This window comes from Somniosus microcephalus, chromosome 33 (genome assembly GCF_052327205.1).
Source record: "Somniosus microcephalus isolate GS21.2 chromosome 33, FLI_Smic_1.0, whole genome shotgun sequence".
NCBI classification, from domain to species: Eukaryota; Metazoa; Chordata; class Chondrichthyes; order Squaliformes; family Somniosidae; genus Somniosus; species Somniosus microcephalus.
The window spans coordinates 25931421-25948946 of record NC_141019.1 but is presented as its reverse complement, the minus strand read 5'-3'; the positions used below and the strand labels follow the sequence as shown (position 1 = coordinate 25948946).

Genomic DNA, 17526 nt, shown 5'->3' with positions numbered 1-17526 from the left:
GTCTGGTGAATCTTCGCTGCACTCCTTCCATGGCGAGAACATCCTTCCTCAGATAAGGTGACCAAAACTGTACACAATACTCAAGATGTGGTCTCACCAAGGCCCTGTACAACTGCAGCAAGACATCCTTGCTCCTGTCCTCAAACCTTCTCGCTATGAAGGCCAACATACCATTTGCCTTCTTAACCGCCTGCTGCACCTGCACGATTACCTTCGGCGACTGGTGCACAAGAACGCCCAGGTCTCGTTGTAGTTCCCCTTCTCCCAAATCTATTGCCGTTCAGATAATAATCTGCCTTCCTGTTTTTGCCACCAAAGTGGATAACCTCGCATTTATCCACATTATACTGCATCTACCATGCATCTGCCCAATCACCCAACCTATCCAAATCATACTGGAGTTTCTCTGCATCCTCCTCACAGTACACACGCCCACCCAGCTTTGTGTCGTCTGCAAACTTGGGAGATATTACATCTAGTTCCCTCGTCTAGATCATTAATATATATTGTGAATAGCTGGGGTCCTAGGACCGCTCCCTGCGGTACCCCACTAGTCACTGCCTGCCACTCAGAAAAAGACCCGTTAGCGTACCCAATGCTTGCTGTAAGGAATCATAGTTCCATTGCGACTGGGGTTTAATGAATCCCTGTTGAGGCCTGGGCTAGGAACAAATCAAGCGACGACCCAGGCACCACAATTTACAATCATCCATCCATTTTCTGGATGAACAGTTTAAAAGCAAGAAAGCACAGGCATTGATTGGTAACATACATTTCAACTTTATTCACGAGTTTTGGAAATGCTTTTTACCGAGTCACTGATAGTCCACACAACGTCACACACAGCAAGCAACACATTTCTGATAGTTACTTACAGTAAAACATTTTATTTCCACTTTTCTTCTAAGTTTAAGTCCTGTTTATAGTCAAGTGTTCCAATACCAGGCACTGGGGGACTGGGAGGTAAATACTGGAATCTCCAACACCCTTTAAACAAATTAACTTTTATACAGTGGCCCGGTACCCAGAGATACAAGTGACTCTTCAATTCTCTTCTGGGAGTCAAGACCTGACAGTGTCGGTGTAGCACTGCAAACTGTGGTACCCACCCACCAGATCCACTGTTTGATTCTTTCCAAAAAGAAAAGGGGGATAGATAACAAATCTAGTAGTTCCTCAGGTGGCCTAGTAGGTAAATACCTCACTTCTCGCAATGCTAAGCCATGCAAACTAGAAAGTGTCAGATTCTATTTCTGGTCTGTGCTGAGCTAGCTGTTCACAGCTAAGGAGCTGTAGGGGGGCTACAAGTGGAGTCAATGCCCCAAGCTAGAGATAGGAAAGTCAGCCCAGGGTCCCACTCCATCACTAACCAATGACTCCTGCTGGAAGCACACATGTATGGACATCAGGAGCAGATAGAATTGGGCCAGGCTGTGATGCCCTCGCTGGTCAAAATAGTCAGCTGACACAATGTCAAAGCTCATATATACTTAATGGCTACTTAAGCAAGGTATTGGTGGGTGCCTGCACGCCAGCAAGGAACCAAAGCCTTCGGAGAGGGAAGAGAAGGGGAGAAAGATGACAAAGAAAACAGTGAAACCGATAAGTGTTTCAGGTTTGCTTAACTCATACCGATGATCAATACTGCTCGACGTTTCAAAATCATATTTAAAAGGACTCAATTTTAACCCCCCCCCCCCCGCCCACAATCTTGTACAAAAAACACATTTTGTAAAGATTCCCAAACACAATGGTCCGAACTGGACCACATAAAAAATACTTTATTCAGAACCTGCATTTAACAGCTCACGTGTACTCACTGATCAGCAATGACCTTCCAAAAAGTAACCTCCCAATACGAAGAATATACTCTGAGGCATGATTTCAAGGGTGCCAACTAGCTCGTGCAAGTGGCCATTCTTCATGCTCGAACCTAGGCTACTGGCGACAGGCTATTCAACCTTGTTCCTAATGGTCACCCGATGTCCGCAGATGTGCACATTCTAGGAGTTACTGAATAGCAATCGGGAACTCGAACCCTGGCTGATTTTTTTTTCCCCTCTCGCTAGCCATGGGGCACTAAGGCCACGTAACAACCCAACTGCTGCAATCAGCCAACTCAGCACAGGCTGCCAACCAAACCGCCTAGGCCGTCGGGTTTAGCATTCTGCAGGGCCGCCCAAGCCAGATGGAATGCCGTTTCTTTCCTCGTTTTCCCTAGTTCTGTGCAGCAACCACAGGCTAGCTCCTTGTCCATGGAATCGTTACAAGTGCTAGCAGGTGACGTCGGGACAACAAAAGGTGGTGCGTGAAGAAATGTCACGGAAAACTTTGAGAAGCTGAAGCAATTACAAAAAATGTAATCTACGGAATATGGTCTTAATTTTATCACTGTAGATTGTTACTGAATATTGAAAGTTTTTCTGATTTTCCTCCCCTTTCCCTTCAAGTGCCTAGAAGAATAGACAAACACTTTAAAGAAAAACCGCTAGATGTCTTTTTTACAGTATCTGCCAATGCTGCCAGTTAAATAATTTGTGAATGACGTCAACTTATTCCTGGTAATTTTCTTCCAATCTCCCCAGTGCCTCAATAGGTAAATGCATCACCTAGGTGTGGTACTGACTCCTTAAAAAGGTCCCAGACTCGGTGTTCAGTTCCTTACAGTCTGTGTTGAGTTAACAGATCTCGGATGGGGTGGCAGTAGGGGAACTTCAATAAGCCAGTGCTGCTGGGCTGGGGAACAAGTGACCCCTGCAGGAAGGGCACACATGTGGGCGCAGTAGGAGCACAGGATTGTACTTGGATTGAATGCCCTCCACAAGCAAATGGCCTAGGCTCACTTAGCCAGGTACCAGAGACTGCCAGCCCCTTGGGGGTCATGCACTTCAAAACAGGATTAGAAAATAAAAGTGTCTTCCCCTGCACATTCTCGGGTCAAGAGGCCAGTGCTACTCTATACAGGTCCCAGGCAGGTGTGCAAGTTTAGGCCAGGGCAACTGATCCTCCGGTATTGCCACCTTTCCTTGGGGAAATAAACCCATCTTCCGCTCACCACTCGCCCTAGCTGCACGTGAGGAACTGTTGGTATGAGCCTGCATCCCATAATGTTATGCAACAGCATATTATTGCTCCAACAAGCTGCACCCATTTTAAGGCTGGTTTGGTCCCAAGTTTACAGTAACTATTCTTATTGAAAGCGCCAGTGCTGGTTCTCCGATCACACAAGCTTCCGTACAAATTGTCTAATAAAATTGAAATCAGTGGCATGTTGGGGTCGGTACTCCACAAGTCCCCATTCTATTGGATGCGCAGGTGGGATAATATCTGCTCCCTGAACTGTCGCAGAACCTGTGGCAACACCACTGTTGAGAAACTAGAAAACATAACCACAATAAAGCGGAATCTGGCAGGTTGGACTAATAACAGTCCAAATAGCCATTCTTGGGCCCTCTGCACGGAGCACCTTGCTGCAGGTTTACAACCACTGCAAATGATTCAAATGAACTGAATTCATTGCCCACACCAGGCCTATATTCAAACACTTCCACATCCTCTTCGTATTCAACCGGGCCACTTAACGTTCTTGTGGAAGTGCGATCCATATTAAATCTGTATTATATTCAAACAGGATTTCCAGTCGGAAACAAGACTGCAAGTCAGACAGACACAGTGAAATTTACACGGATCACCAGCTGCCATTTTAAGTCGCATCCGCTAAGAATTTTGCTCCATTTGTTAACTCTAGATTCACGGTGCATCACTCCAAATTACTTTTCTAAATGTACATCTAAAATATATACAGTAATACAATTGTAAAAAGCAGTTAAAATGTCAATGATACAAGGACTAACCTGGAAAGTCCCAGCAAACAATACAACAGTACTGGCAGCTTTCGGAACTCATTTTCAATCCTTAATCGGGTCACAAAAATAAATTGTATCTATTCATTAAATTATAAAGAAAACTGGTGGAGTTGATTTTGGTATTCCTTTAGAATGGACAGATTTTTTTAAAAATATACAAAATATGGCTTTTAACCCTTAGCCAATACATTTTATTAACTGGCACGCTCGTTGTATAGCACGGAATTTAGACTACTGCAAAAGTCATCCTTGACTTTTGCCTCTGTATTACCTGAATAGAGGGTTTGATATGGTAGTCAGCATGTGAGGACAGATACGTTACCTGCATATATTATTGGGGCAGAGTCGGTCCCATATTATGAATCAACAAGTCCAGCAGTCTTTTCTGCCAACCTCCCCAAAGTATTGCCATTTGGCAGCAAGACTGCCAAATGCCACACCCAACTCCGTACCAATCTGCAGCCGATACATTGTGCCGATTGGAAATCTATGCATGGCATTGAATTCAGAATACTGCAACGTCACCCTTGATCTTTCCTTCTATTACCTGAAGAGAGTGTTTGCGATGGCCGTTAGAATGAGAGGGGACAGATGCGTTACGTGGGGCAGGCAACCGGTTTTAGCTCACAAGCCAATGATTCCAGTGGTGGAGATATTGCTTCCCCCTCCCCCATATTAGTGCCACTTGGTCGCAAATGGGCCAATGGCACCCCTATTCCGTACACATTTCCATTCAACACAGACTGGCAGCTTAAAGAAAGATTTGCATTCATATAGCACCTTGCCTTTGAGAAACTTCACGCAGAATGAATTACGCTGAAGTGCAATGGCTGGTTTGTCGGTAAACTCTTTGATTATTCTTGGAACTGCCTGTTGTCCATGTTCAGAGAATGCCGTACAACTGCGAAATGACACTGATTGCACACACAACAGATATTGAGCAAATCAAAACTGAACAGAGGTTAACAGCACCATTGAAGTCGATTAGTTCAAACCAGTAATGCAGTGTAACTTTATACCGGTGAAAGCACAGCCGGCATTTCATTAAAAAAAATGCTGTCGAACATGCTCGCCCTGCACTTTCGAAGGACACAAAAAATGATTTTATTAAAACCTTTAGACAATAGTTCACCACATGGGAGACGTACAAATAACAATTTAATTATCCCCCATCTCGTTACTGGGGGCAAGCATAATTCAAAAATAATCAGAAGTGCAGCAGCACCCCCGAGAGGGTCATTTCCATTTCAACGTTCCCATTCGATAGTCTTACTCCCCCCCTCATTAAAATGTGTTTCTGGGCCATATTTCTAGTACATTAAAAGGGGATGAGGGGATGGTGGGGTAGAGAGAGTGCTGAACATTTCTGGTGAATTGAACACTGGATTTTTTTTTGATTTTTTTACTCCCCCTGCTACGTGAAGGAACACGAGACGACGAGCAGACCTCTTGACATGGCCAACCCCCTAAGTTCAGACCAAGCACGTAACGACAGACGCGGTGCACAGACAATAATCTGAAGTCACGTAGTGTAACAGCGAATACCCAATGCAGTCCACTGAACAGTACATTTACTCCATGCTGCTTTCTCGGACTTAGGAATGAAACCTTTTTTTAAAAAAAAAAAAATATTCCCTCCATTTCTAATAAAACCAACAATGTGAAAGGCAGCACGAGGACGAGGACCAGTGTGGGCAATGATGTCCCATTGTGTGACCCTTGGTCTCTTTAGGACGCAAGCCTGTATTATCCGTCAGTTACTTGGCGTGGATATGGAACAATGACTCTCCCAGTATCCTTGGCAGCATACAATAGTTACTCCTATAAACCCAGTTCCAAATCCTCCAGCTCCTCCACTAGCAGGTTCCGGCGGCTCAGCTTTTCCAGCTGCTCTTTCGTCGCCTGCTTAATCTCGCCAGAGTCTAGTTTTTGCTGCAGTTCGTCGATTTGGCGCAGTTTCTTTTTGAGATTTTTTACCTTCTTCGCCTTCTCTATGCCATCGTGGTCCCCTTGCAGCATAGCAGCCGGCGAGTTTGGACTGCTGCTGCCGCCGCCGGCGCTGCCACCAATGGTGGTTTTCTGCAATGTCTGGCTCAGCTCATCGGCCTCGGCGGTGCCGTCACTTTCCTGCTGCAGTTTGCGCTTCTCTTTGCGCTTGAGGTTGCGTTTAGCGGATTTGGATAACCCAGCCAGCTCTCCGTCCTGCTTTGACTGTTGCGGCTTGCTTTTGGCGGATTCGTCTGGGTTAAGGCCTGGCGGCAGGTCTGGTTTGCTTTTGAAAAACTTCACATACTTGTTCTCGTACCTGCACACAACAAATATAGATAATAACAGGCCATGCGAAGTGGGATTCAATTAGACTGTGTTATAACAAACAGTTGATTTTTTTTTTCCTGATTTGCTCCCTTCCTCTCGCTGGGCTACAGTACCGAAGGCACCAGCCACCCCCGGTACCTCACTCAAGTGACCATTCTTTTGTATCTGAACCTAGGCAGTGCGCCAACCATGAAGGGCATTAAGTCAAACCCGATCCTGTCCTCCTCGTCTGATGTCTAAGCACGTCGCTGCCATATCGAGTCCGAGACCCACAGTTTGTGAAGCACATCAGTCACACTCTAAAGTGACTGTTCCAGTGATCTCATAGCTTGTCAGAATGGCTTGTAGACTTTGCCCCCATGTCAAAAATCACCCTTCCCTTACAAGCTGCTGCATGTTCCGGTTAACGTGCCCTCCTGCCCTGATGGAGCATGACTCCAGTTTCCTTCAGCGTGCTGACTCACTCAAATCCACGGTGGCATAGTGGTTAGCACTGTTGCCTCACAGCGCCAGGGACCTGGGTTCAAATCCGGCCTCGGGTGACTGTCTGTGTGGAGTTTGCACATTCTCCCTGTGTTTGCGTGGGTTTTCTCCGGGTGCTCCGGTTTCCTCCCACAGTCCAAAGATGTGCAGGTTAGGTTGATTGGCTATGATAAATTGACCCTTAGTGTTAGGGGGATTAAATACGTGGGGTTACAGGGATAGGGTGGGATATGTGTTGGTGTAGGGGTTACGGGGATCGGGTGGGATATGTGTTGGTGCAGGCTCGATGGGCCGAAATGGCCTCTATCTGCACTGTGGGGTTTCTGTGATTCTGTGAATACAGGATCAGACCTGGCGGGGACGCCCCTCGCAGCTGAATAATCTGTCGACACTCGTGACAGGAATGACACTTAAAAGAATGGCCACTTGAGATGAGATGCCATGCCATGAGACTGGTTGGCACCCAATGAACTGCACCCAATATAAGAGAGAGCTTATAGAAGACATGGAGAAAAAAATAAAATAATCGAGGGGGATGGTAGAAGGGTTCAATTTACAGGCATGCGAATCCAGCCTCAAGTTGGTGTGTAATGGCTATTGTGTCAGTTTACAGCACATCTGCTCCTACACGTGGGAGAACGTGGAAAAGGATTTCTACGTTACTGCACATCAGGTGGCAGAACAACAGGATGCAGCCAGAAACAACTTAGAAACAGAGGCGCCTCTCAAAGTTGACTCTGGTAGTTGGTCAGAGCGTGGAGAGAGTTGGAGAAACTATATTGGGTGCCAACGGCCAGCAGAGTTCGGCTTCAAATCATGCAGAAAAAGGATGACATTTACTGAGGGAAGTTAGAACAGTCTGACCATATCCCTGGAGACAGCCATGGGAACAAACCCTTCTTGTAAAGGCTGCTCACAGCAGAACCATGATGCTGGCATTGAGGCAGTGATCTGACTTGTCAATTCTACAATTCCAATAACTGGGGACTGACATGAATCAGTCATTCATGAAAGAAAGACTTATGAAATAATACTGAGCAGCCTGCGGGTGGCGCTGTCCAGGGAGAGTATAAATACTCGGGCACGGGCCCAGCTTGCGCAGGACATTCTTAACAGGAACTAGTGAAGGACACAACTAGACCTCCATGTTGTAAAACAGTTGATTAAAGCTTTGTTTAACGCTCAGACCAAGTGCCTAGTAGTTTTCTTACATCAGGGACCTTTTGAAATATTTACTTTAGTAAATTTTTATGACATTCTTTTGAGTTCCTCCCCATTTAAAGCAATGAGCAAGAACAGCAAAACTTTCCCACTAGCGTCCCTTCCTCAGAGGAATTGCTACTTTACTTAGTTACCAAAAAATGCAGCCGCTTATGCGCCAGCCTTGAGGTGGCAAAGTGTAAATAAGCCACTTTGCTGCTTCCCTGTTCAGCCACGGCACCCAAAGCAATGAAAATTTATACAAAAGCAAGCACACGGGTCAATCTGGCAAGATATCTGCCCTTGTTACAGTTGTCTGGTAGTTTGAAGAAAACCCCAAACTTAGGCTGCCATAAGACAGTAACTTTTCACTGCGGTGCAGGATTATAGGCTGTGAAAGGGAAGCAGTACAAAAATCTTGTTTACACTGTGCTATCTGAAGACAGGCGCACAAATAAGCAAAGCATCTCCCCTACAAGCAAGTAGTTATTCTGAATTACTGATTTAGAGGTATTAGATTAAGATTCTTTTGGTTTGGATAAGTTTTGCGTCAGTCTCTCTGAAGAACCTTTTGTAGTTATGGGGTCACACTTTTCTCTTTCGGCAAATTAAAAAGGAAAAGGTAGACACGAGTAAAGACTGGCAAGTTGGCCAGTAAAAAAAAAATGCAAACGGATTATTCGTCTTGTGTTTAGCGCTGCCCCGAGCAGTCTTGCGCCTCAGCAGAACGCTCGCAAAGAAGCAGATTTCTGCTGGTTAAGACCATTGCTGATGAACTTGTGCAGTGTCCAATCGAAAAGTGAGCATTTTACACCAAGTCAGACCTGGTGGGTGTTAGTTGAACAAACATTTCAAAGTATCACCACAGCAGCGACTGCAATGAATAAAGGCAGGCAAAAGAGGGGAGGGGGGGGGGGGGGGGGGGGGGAGAAAGAGAACGTTGATTGAGCCTGTTAAATTAAACACATCTCTAAATCGTGCAGTTACTTTTGCGCATGCAATTCTGCGATCGGAATGAACCGGGTGGAGGGGGAAAAAAAAGAGGAATAAGTATTAAAGCATGTTATGTTTGTTATACAAGAGAAATCTAGGTAAAGCAGTATAACATCAAGGTTGAAAAGAATGAGAGAAGATGGAGTTATCAAGCTCAAAAAAGTATGAACTGAACTTTCCATTCCAGCATGAGGTTTTATAGCACTGATGATATTCAGGTTGTGCTTTTTAAGAGGCCGGTAAAAAGATGGAAGATGCAATGACACAAGGAACAAACATTAAAAATCAAAATGGAAGCAAGAAAGTTCAAACAAACCTCAAGCTACAATATTAAAAATGACAATCAGAATTCCAAAGGTGCTGCACTTGTCAGTGGTGCTGTCACTGCAACGTTACATGACAAATAGGAAATCGAGTCACCACGTAACGCTACGTGACAGCCCAAACAATACCACAAGTGAATCCTCATACTAAAGCAAAGAAAGTGGCAGGACAGGAATGTCGGGAAAAAGTCTTTTATTGGAAAAGAAGCAAAATGAACAGCCACAGGCAGGATGAATTTAGCCAAAAGATCCTCACAACCCCTGCTGGGGCCTCTCCTCCCATACCAGCACTTCCCATTCTAACCTATAGCAACCACCCCCCATCAAATAAGCAGCAACTCATGGATTGTACTCCAATTCCTACTCGCTCACCGGTGACTGCAGCTCCCTTACCAACCCGTACTCTTCCCCATTCACTGCATTTTCCATTCCAACCCACCTGCTGGCTGCCAATCCGTCCCCCCAATGCTTGTCGTTCCTCCTTACTCCGCTTCATTTCCCCATTTACAGTAACCACCACCCCCCCCCCACCCCAATTCCTAGCCACACCAACTTCCTCCCCTGTTGGATGGCTGAGCAATGCCTCAATCCCCAAAACCCAATGATCAGAATTCCCACTTGATCAGCATCACTGGATGAATTGTCCAGTCATTGGCACCCTGCCCCCAATGCACCGAGGACTTCCGAGGCAGAGATCCATTCCACTGAAGACCACCCATTCCCACTGTGCTCCTGCCCTCTACCATTTCTCCTCCTCCAGCTTTCCTTTCTCCATCCCTTCACCCTACTCCACCTCCTTCATTTCCCTCCTCCTCCCAATGGTTCCATTATGTCCCATCCTCCGACCCAGCTTGATTTGAAAAATTCAACTTGGTCTGGAGTTAACTATCCGCAATGCCACAGGAGAGGTAAAACAGTTTAAGCAGAGAGTCATGCAAAGCTGGAGAAACATTTCTAGTTATGAATGTAGACTTTGGGAAGGATATTCAGAGAGAAAGCCATGATTGGTAATGAACTTTGCATTTCTTGCTAACCTTGAGGGCATCCAACATGCTAACTGGATTTATTAGAATTCAAAATATCTCATGCTTTCACAACGGAGAGTGTTAATTCAATGTCACTTTTTGAAATAGCTTTTAATAACAATTTAACACAAAAAAACCTTTGCACATGGTGTATGTTGAACAAATGCAGTTATCAAGATCTCCTCCGAAAGAGAGTAGAATGAAAGCGTGGGTGCACTGTGCCGAAGAACTGTGATCCAGCAATACTCGGAAAACTTGGCTTTCACTGGGTGCCAAATATGATGCTTTCCTATAAAAAGGTAACATTTACATTGTGCTAAAATCATTATTAAAACTACTTTGCGCAGTGAGTGAGCGTGGGGATCAGAAGGAGTGCGTTATTCATCACGAGGGAGCAGTAAACACTCGTAGCCAACTCCTTTTACAATGCAGCAGATGTGTCCCTGGAAATGCAAAGCCTGTTGAGTAAAGCAGCATTTTCGCAATTTTTGCGTAGCCATTTTGCACAAGGATTGCGCACGCCATGAGCAGGATTAAAGGTCTTCTGACAGTTATACCATTTGAGTGGCCTGTTAACTCCAAGAAATATTAAAAGGATTATACAGGTTCGTCCAGATTGTGATTTCATTCTCAGGAATATAAATCACCCATTTGCAGGCAAAGGCACCTTTCAAAATTGTGCCCGTGTGGTAACTATGGCAGCAGGTCAAAAATAAAAATGGATTTTTTTCCCTCCTTTTTGCACAGAGGAAAATATTATCCATAGTTTTTAAAAGTTTACCATTTGGGGCAATATTGGGACTGTTCCCTGAACAATAAAGTGTTTTTTTTTTTTTTGAGCTCCCTGATGGTCTTGTGGGTAAAGGCACCATTTGCTGTATTAAGTCACACGAACCAGGTCTCAGGTTTAATTGTTTTGGGGGGGGGGGGGGGGGGGGGGGGGGGGGGGGGCATGGTTTAGGGGAAAAGGAAGGAGGAAAAAGTCAACCATTCCCAATCGCTATCCAGTCTCATCGACCAGAAAGTCCACCTGCCCAGCCAAATAGTCTGACGACACATTAGCTAGGCACACACATGGAAAATGGGTACCTGGAATAGGGAACCTCAGCAAGAGTCAGTGCTTTCAGGAGCAGGGAGAGGAAAGAAAATTGAAAAGGGGACTTTCTTCTTTCCTCTCCATATCTTAACTGTAGCTAAAAGGGCACGTGGGTTACCGGCCTGCAAGCCTTCATCAATGCGATTCGGCAGCTTGCCAAGAGGAATGGCCCAGGGTAACTCCCCTTTCCTCTTCAGAATCACCTGGCCCTCCAATCCTCTCCATAGAAACAGTAATACAAGGTCATTGCTCCAGATGCCAGCTCTGCTGGTCAGACCTGTATCTGATTTGTGCAGCAGCATTCCACTAATTGCTAATGGGCTTAGCGATGGCCGACAATGAGTTACAAGCCAGTAGTTCAACGAAGCACTTTCGGACGCCATCAAACCGAAGCCCGAGTAAATCAGGAAAAAAAAAAGGCAGAACCGTGACATTGAACTGCTGTCTGAAGCTCACTGCAAAACATCTGTTATTCTTCACCTTGTGTTTGTAGTGGAACGCCCGAGTGTTCCAACATATTGTGCCACATGACACCACCCCCACTCCTTCAGCAAAAGCCACTGGAAGAGGCTTAGAAAAGATTCACAGCCACCAACTCTCCCCCCAATTCTCAGCTGCAAGAGGTTACCTGCAACACCTCAATTGCTTCCACCACTGAGATGGGCGAATTCAGCACCGATGGGGAACCATAGAATGGTTACAGCACAGAAGGAGGCCATTCGGCTCATCGAGTCCGTGCCGGCTCTCTGCAAGGGCACTTCAGCTAGTCCCACTCCCCTGTAGCCCGACAATTTTTTCTCCTTCAGGTACTTATCCATTTCCCTTTTGAAACCCATGGCCGAGTCTGCCTCCACCACCCTTTCAGGCAGTGCATTCCAGATCCTAACCACTCGCTGCGCAAAAAAGTTTTGAACCTGGGACTTGGTAACCAGTATTGCTCAGTACAGCATGGGACAGTGTCTTTACCCACAAGGCCACCTGGGGAGATGCGATAATGAAATTCAATGCAATTTCTTGAGCCCCAGAGACTTGACGGTTCAGGTCTCCAAGCTGGTCATAGCTCAGGTCATGCCAGTGAGGTGTCCTGGCGATGGGCACTTCTGCAGGGTACAGCTCAGTTCCGTTTCCTTCAATGGGTACTAAAGTTTTAAGGCTTCGGTGCCTCCTAATTAGCAACTAAACCCAATTCTTTGTGCATTAAGCTGGTCTGTGACACTTTGAGATCCGAATTGATAGGACTATATAGGCTGAAGGAAATGCGTTATAGTTCAAATATGTCTTCCAACACAATCGACTTTTCTTAATTATCAGTAACGTAACCAGATAGGGGAAGTTATCTACATTGAGTGTATTTCTTCCCTTCTTTACACACTATTAATATGGTCATCTTTTTACACTTAATGATGAAGATACCACTACACAATTGAGGACACACAGCTGAGACACAGTCCTGCTGCACCTCATACAGAATCACTTTTAAAACACAAAGAGCTGCCTTCTCCAAAACATTTGTTTGAACACTGGAAGTCAAATCACAACAATGCGCTTGCAGATGTATAGTAGTGGGCAACTGAGGGCAGTGATCACCCAGCCGTCACTTCCCCAGGGCAAAGCTGGTATTTAATTGCCGGGGATGAGGGGGTGGACATATGAGGAGATTGGGACTCTACTCATGGAGTTCAGAAGAATGAGAGGCGATCTTATTGAAACATATAAGGTTGTGAAGCGGCTTGATCGGGTGGATGTGGTGAGGATGTTCCCAATGATGGGTGAAACTAGAACTAGGGGGCATAATCTTAGAATAAGGGGCTGCTCCTTCAAAACTGAGATGAGGAGAAACTTCTTCACTCAGAGGGTAGTAGGTCTGTGGAATTTGCTGCGCCAGAAAGCTGTGGAAGCTACATCATTAAATAAATTTAAAACAGAAATAGACAGTTTCTTAGAAAGGGAATTAGGGGTTACGGGGAGCGGGCAGGAAATTGGACATGAGTCTAGGTTCGGAACGGTCATGGCCCTGTGGGTAACGGAGCGGGCCCAGGGGCCGTGTAGCCTGGTTCTGCTCCTACTTCTTGTGTTCTAATTATGTGTTAGGTTTCAGGAGATGGTTCTACTCCTGTTCCTGGCTGGGGTGGAGATCACCTTTTACAGAAGGTAAGTACTGTAGAAAATATAGGGACAGTGATCTCCTGGACGAGTTTCGATCGCCTAGATGGGTTGGAGAGGAATTTCCCAGATTTTTTTCTCCCAAATTGGCCATTGGGTTTTTTAATCTGTTTTTTCGCCTCTCCCAGGAGATCACATGGGTTTGGGAGGGATGTAGAGTGATAGTAGATTTGAGGTTAGGATCAGATCAGCCATGATCTTATTGAATGGTGGAGCAGGCTCGAGGGGCCGATTGGCCTACTCCTGCTCCTATTTCTTATGTTATGTTAGAATTTAACTATAAATGATACGCAGAGATGTCAAAAGAAAAGTCTGAATTTTTGAAAGCTGAAACATTGAAAATTGAAACGTATAAAATTCTGAGGGGGATTGACAGGCTAGATGCCGAGAGGCTCTTTTCCCTGGCTGGAGAGTCGAGAACCAGGGGTCAGAGTCTCAGGATAAGGGGTCGGCCATTTAGGACCGAGATGAAAAAATATTTCACTCAGAGGGTGGTGAATCTTTGGAATTCTCTACCGCAGAGGGCTGTGGATGCTCAGTCATGGAGTAGATTCAAGACTGAGATCGATAGATGTTTGGGCACCAAGGGAATCGAGGGATATGGGGATCGGACGGGGAAGTGGAGATGAGGTCGATGATCAGCCATGATCTTAGTGAATGGCGGAGCAGGCTCGAGGGGCCGTATGGCCGACTCCTGCTCCTAATTCTTATGTTCTCCCAGTACTTTTATAGGTCAGTAAAGGTGATAAGTGGCACATTGTTGAAGAAGGCAGCAGGCGCTAAGAGGCGTTATGAGTGGCAGTTGGTAGAACAGGCACCGCAAATAGATAACTTTATGGAAATGTGGACACCCCACCATATCTTTTCAGAATAGAAAGTTAGAAACAATTTCGCTTTTCAAAGGTTTAGCTTCTATAAAATGTTACTTACACTGGCACCTCCTCCGGAGGTACATATCCTTCCCTCACACGCCTTGGTTTCCGCCAGGTCCCATCAGGGCGCTGTGATGCAGGAATATATTTCCCTACAAACGTTGAAGAAAAAAAGTTTTAAATATATGCATGGTTTGGTGTTAATTGTGATTTAAAAAAAAGGTATAAAAATGTAGAAGAGGTTACTTAAAGGAATCCTGCAGGATAAATCGCACAATAGCTGAAGTGATCACCGGAAAAGTATAGCCCCATAAATCTCAGTTTAATATTAACGATTTGGTACATATCTAACATTTTAAAAAGTGATTTTTTTTTTTTGGTACTTCAAGACAGTTCTTCACTCATCCTCAGCTCCCACCCTGCTGTGGTGCTCCACTGCAATCAGGGGAATGAGCAGAATATTGGAAAATCAGGTTTCAGCACTTACTCAGAAACAAAGACGGCAAGCCCAATTGAGGCACCAGCCACACTTTAGTATATGTTTCCTTTCGGTAAATAAAAAACTAATGCAGGAATACAGTTTCATAAGCAACAGTAGCCCTCAAATGCCTAAGCAACCATTTTTCATACATGAGCCCAGGGATTGATAATTCAATGTCAAGCAACAAGCCAGATCTTGTATGGTTGCATACTACACAATTAAAGTGTACTGAGTGCTATGTTTTTGCGGTGTAAACATTATGTTTTTCTTAACAATAAGACAATAACAAATTGCTCTAAATTTCACAAACACCTTCCCTGGTTGAGGGAAGGGATTGCAAACCTGCTTCCAGGCCTTTACAAGGACCTCTTACAAGTGTGCGCACAAGAGTAGCTTATGGCATCCAGTCTGCCCATCAATTTTGCCTCCCTTTGAGGAAGCTCCTGGCTTTCATTCAGAAACTTCCTACAACGGCCAAGATCAAGATCCACCAAATGGGGATTAGGAGCAAAAGGACATCCCACTAATCAGTGGTGCCCATCCACTCCATTTCAGTTACTGATCTGAACAGAATGTTCATAACTTCAATTTTAATTAGAAAAAACAGAGGTTTTAAACTCAAGATTAAAAAGGTGATTTAAAGGGTGAAGTAGGGACAAAAACTCAGCTAGCCTAGGATGCTGGGCAATTAATGAAATCTATGAATTATTGGAATGTGAATCTACAATGTTCAATCTTCTCAGACATGTCAGATTAAAACTTCAGAAGTGATAAACTTTTGGCTCCATATCACTTTTCATGTCCATTATCAAACATAAAAGATTTAAAGAATTAATTTATAGTGACAAAAATTCATTTTAGTAAAGGCGTTTTAAAATTAAGAGTTCTGAGAATGATTTCAACACATTATAAACCTAGTAAGCCTGATTAACACTCGTCTTAGGTTTCAAATGGAACATTTTGTTTTAAACAGAGTTATGAATTCAAGGTTTAGGGCACTTTGCAATCCAATGATTGGGTGGAGGATTTTGTTGCGTTAGGCCGCAAACACCGCCTCGGACTTTCCCGACTCTTTTCGCCCGTAGCTGGTCCGGGTAAAGCGGATGCGGCCTGGGGACAGGGTGGGGGGAGAAACCCCGAGGAACCAGTGTTGAGGATTAAAGAGGTGATTACAATCGCAGGAGAGCCACCGGCCGTGCTGGGGAGGGCGGGAGGTCTCGCTGCCGGCCCGCGACTGCTGGACAGCAATGGGAGCGGGAAAGAAGCGCACTCACCCGTCACATAGTGAACCGCCATGATGCAGGCGCCGGAAGCCGCGCCGCTCGCCGAACATGGCGGAGACTCAATCGAGAGGAAAAACCCTCAGAAAACCATCTCGGATTTCCTCAAGACATCGAGTTCTGAAGCGGGAGGGGGAGTCAATCCCTCCCGCGCCATTTTCTGCCTTCCCTTCAGGGTTTGGCCCGTGTTGGCGAATCCTTCCACAGGCTCTGGCCCGCATACACACCAAGCCTCACTCAATTTTTTTTTTTAGCTCAGTACAAAAACAGTGACCTACTTTGCTCCATCTTACTCTTCAAAGATAAACTCCCTGGGTTTTTTTTTTACTATATATATCACCTGTTTTCCTCGAATTACAAAGGTGGAAAGCCCTACCAGAATCGGCGGTGGAAGCAGCCTCCATGGCAGCTCAAGGGACGATTTTGATTCAACCACTAGGGTGACCCTGGGTGTGGCCCAGTGTCATCAGAACAAGAACCAACACGACAAGGAGCCTGCTCAAGAGGCGGGCACCACAAATGAAATACTCAAAACTTCAATTTAAACTGAGGCGCAAAAAAAGAAAAATATCTTCAAATCATGATTGGATTTTCAATGTATATTATCAAAAAGGATGAGACGTTAAACCGAGGACCCGTCTGCTCTCTCAGGTGGACGTAAAAGATCCCATGGCACTATTTCAAAGAAGAGCAGTGGAGTTATCCCCGGTGTCCTGGCCAATATTTATCCCTCAGTCAACATCACGAAAACAAATTATCTGGTCATTTATCACATTGCTGCTTGTGGGAGCTTGCTGTGCGCAAATTGCCTGCTGCGTTTCCTAAATTACAACAGCGACTAAACTTCAAAAAAAAAATTCTTAATGGCTGTAAAGCGCTTTGGGACGTCCGGTGGTCGTGAAAGGCGCCATAGAAATGCAAGTCTTTTTTTCTTTCAAAAACAAGAAGAACTTGCATTTATACAGCGCCTTTTAAATGTCCCAACATGCTTCACAGGAACGTGATCAAACATATTTGACACCGAGCCATGTAAGGAGATATATGGGCCGATGACTAAAAGCTTGGTCAAAGTTGTAGGTTTTAAGCAGCGTCTTAAAGGAGGAGAGAGAGGTGGAGAGGTTTAGATAGGGAATTCCAGAGCTTAGGACCTCGGCAGCTGAAGGCACAGCCGCCAGTGGTGGAGTGATGAAAATCAGGTTTGCGCAAGAGGCCAGAATTGAAGGAGCGCAGAGATCTTGGAGGGTTGTAGGGCTGGAAGGGGTTACAGCGACAGGGAGGGGCGAAGCCATGGAGGGATTTGAAAACAAGGATGAGAATTTTAAAATTGAGGCGTTGCCGGACCGAGAGCCAATGTAGGTCAGCGAGCACAGGAGTAATGGGTGAACGGGACCTGGTGCACATTATGGGCAGCAGAGTTTTGGATGAGCT

General features: G+C 45.2%; 1 protein-coding gene across 2 annotated transcripts; it reads right to left on the bottom strand.

Annotated features, from left to right (window-relative positions):
- Positions 1-756: 756 nt before the first annotated feature.
- pym1 (PYM homolog 1, exon junction complex associated factor) lies at positions 757-16785 on the bottom strand. 2 transcript variants are annotated; one of them, XM_085972762.1, is made up of 3 exons: positions 16475-16785; positions 14396-14489; positions 757-6171 (listed from the first exon to the last, which is right to left on the bottom strand). In XM_085972762.1, exons 1-3 carry the CDS (start codon positions 16500-16502, stop codon positions 5688-5690), a joined length of 606 nt encoding a protein of 201 aa, XP_085828888.1. In that variant the 5' UTR covers positions 16503-16785; the 3' UTR covers positions 757-5687. The 2 variants fall into 2 exon arrangements, with proteins under 2 accessions (XP_085828888.1, XP_085828889.1); XM_085972763.1 differs by lacking the exon at positions 16475-16785 and adding an exon at positions 16093-16226.
- Positions 16786-17526: the final 741 nt, after the last annotated feature.

Coding starts and splice junctions, on each gene's coding strand:
- pym1 (XM_085972762.1), bottom strand. CDS start 16,502: ATGGAGGCTGCTTCCACCGCCGATTCTG. Junction 14,490..16,474: donor TGCTTCCACCGCCGATTCTG/GTAGGGCTTTCC, acceptor CAACGTTTGTAG/GGAAATATATTCCTGCATCA. Junction 6,172..14,395: donor CCTCCGGAGGAGGTGCCAGT/GTAAGTAACATT, acceptor TGTTGTGTGCAG/GTACGAGAACAAGTATGTGA.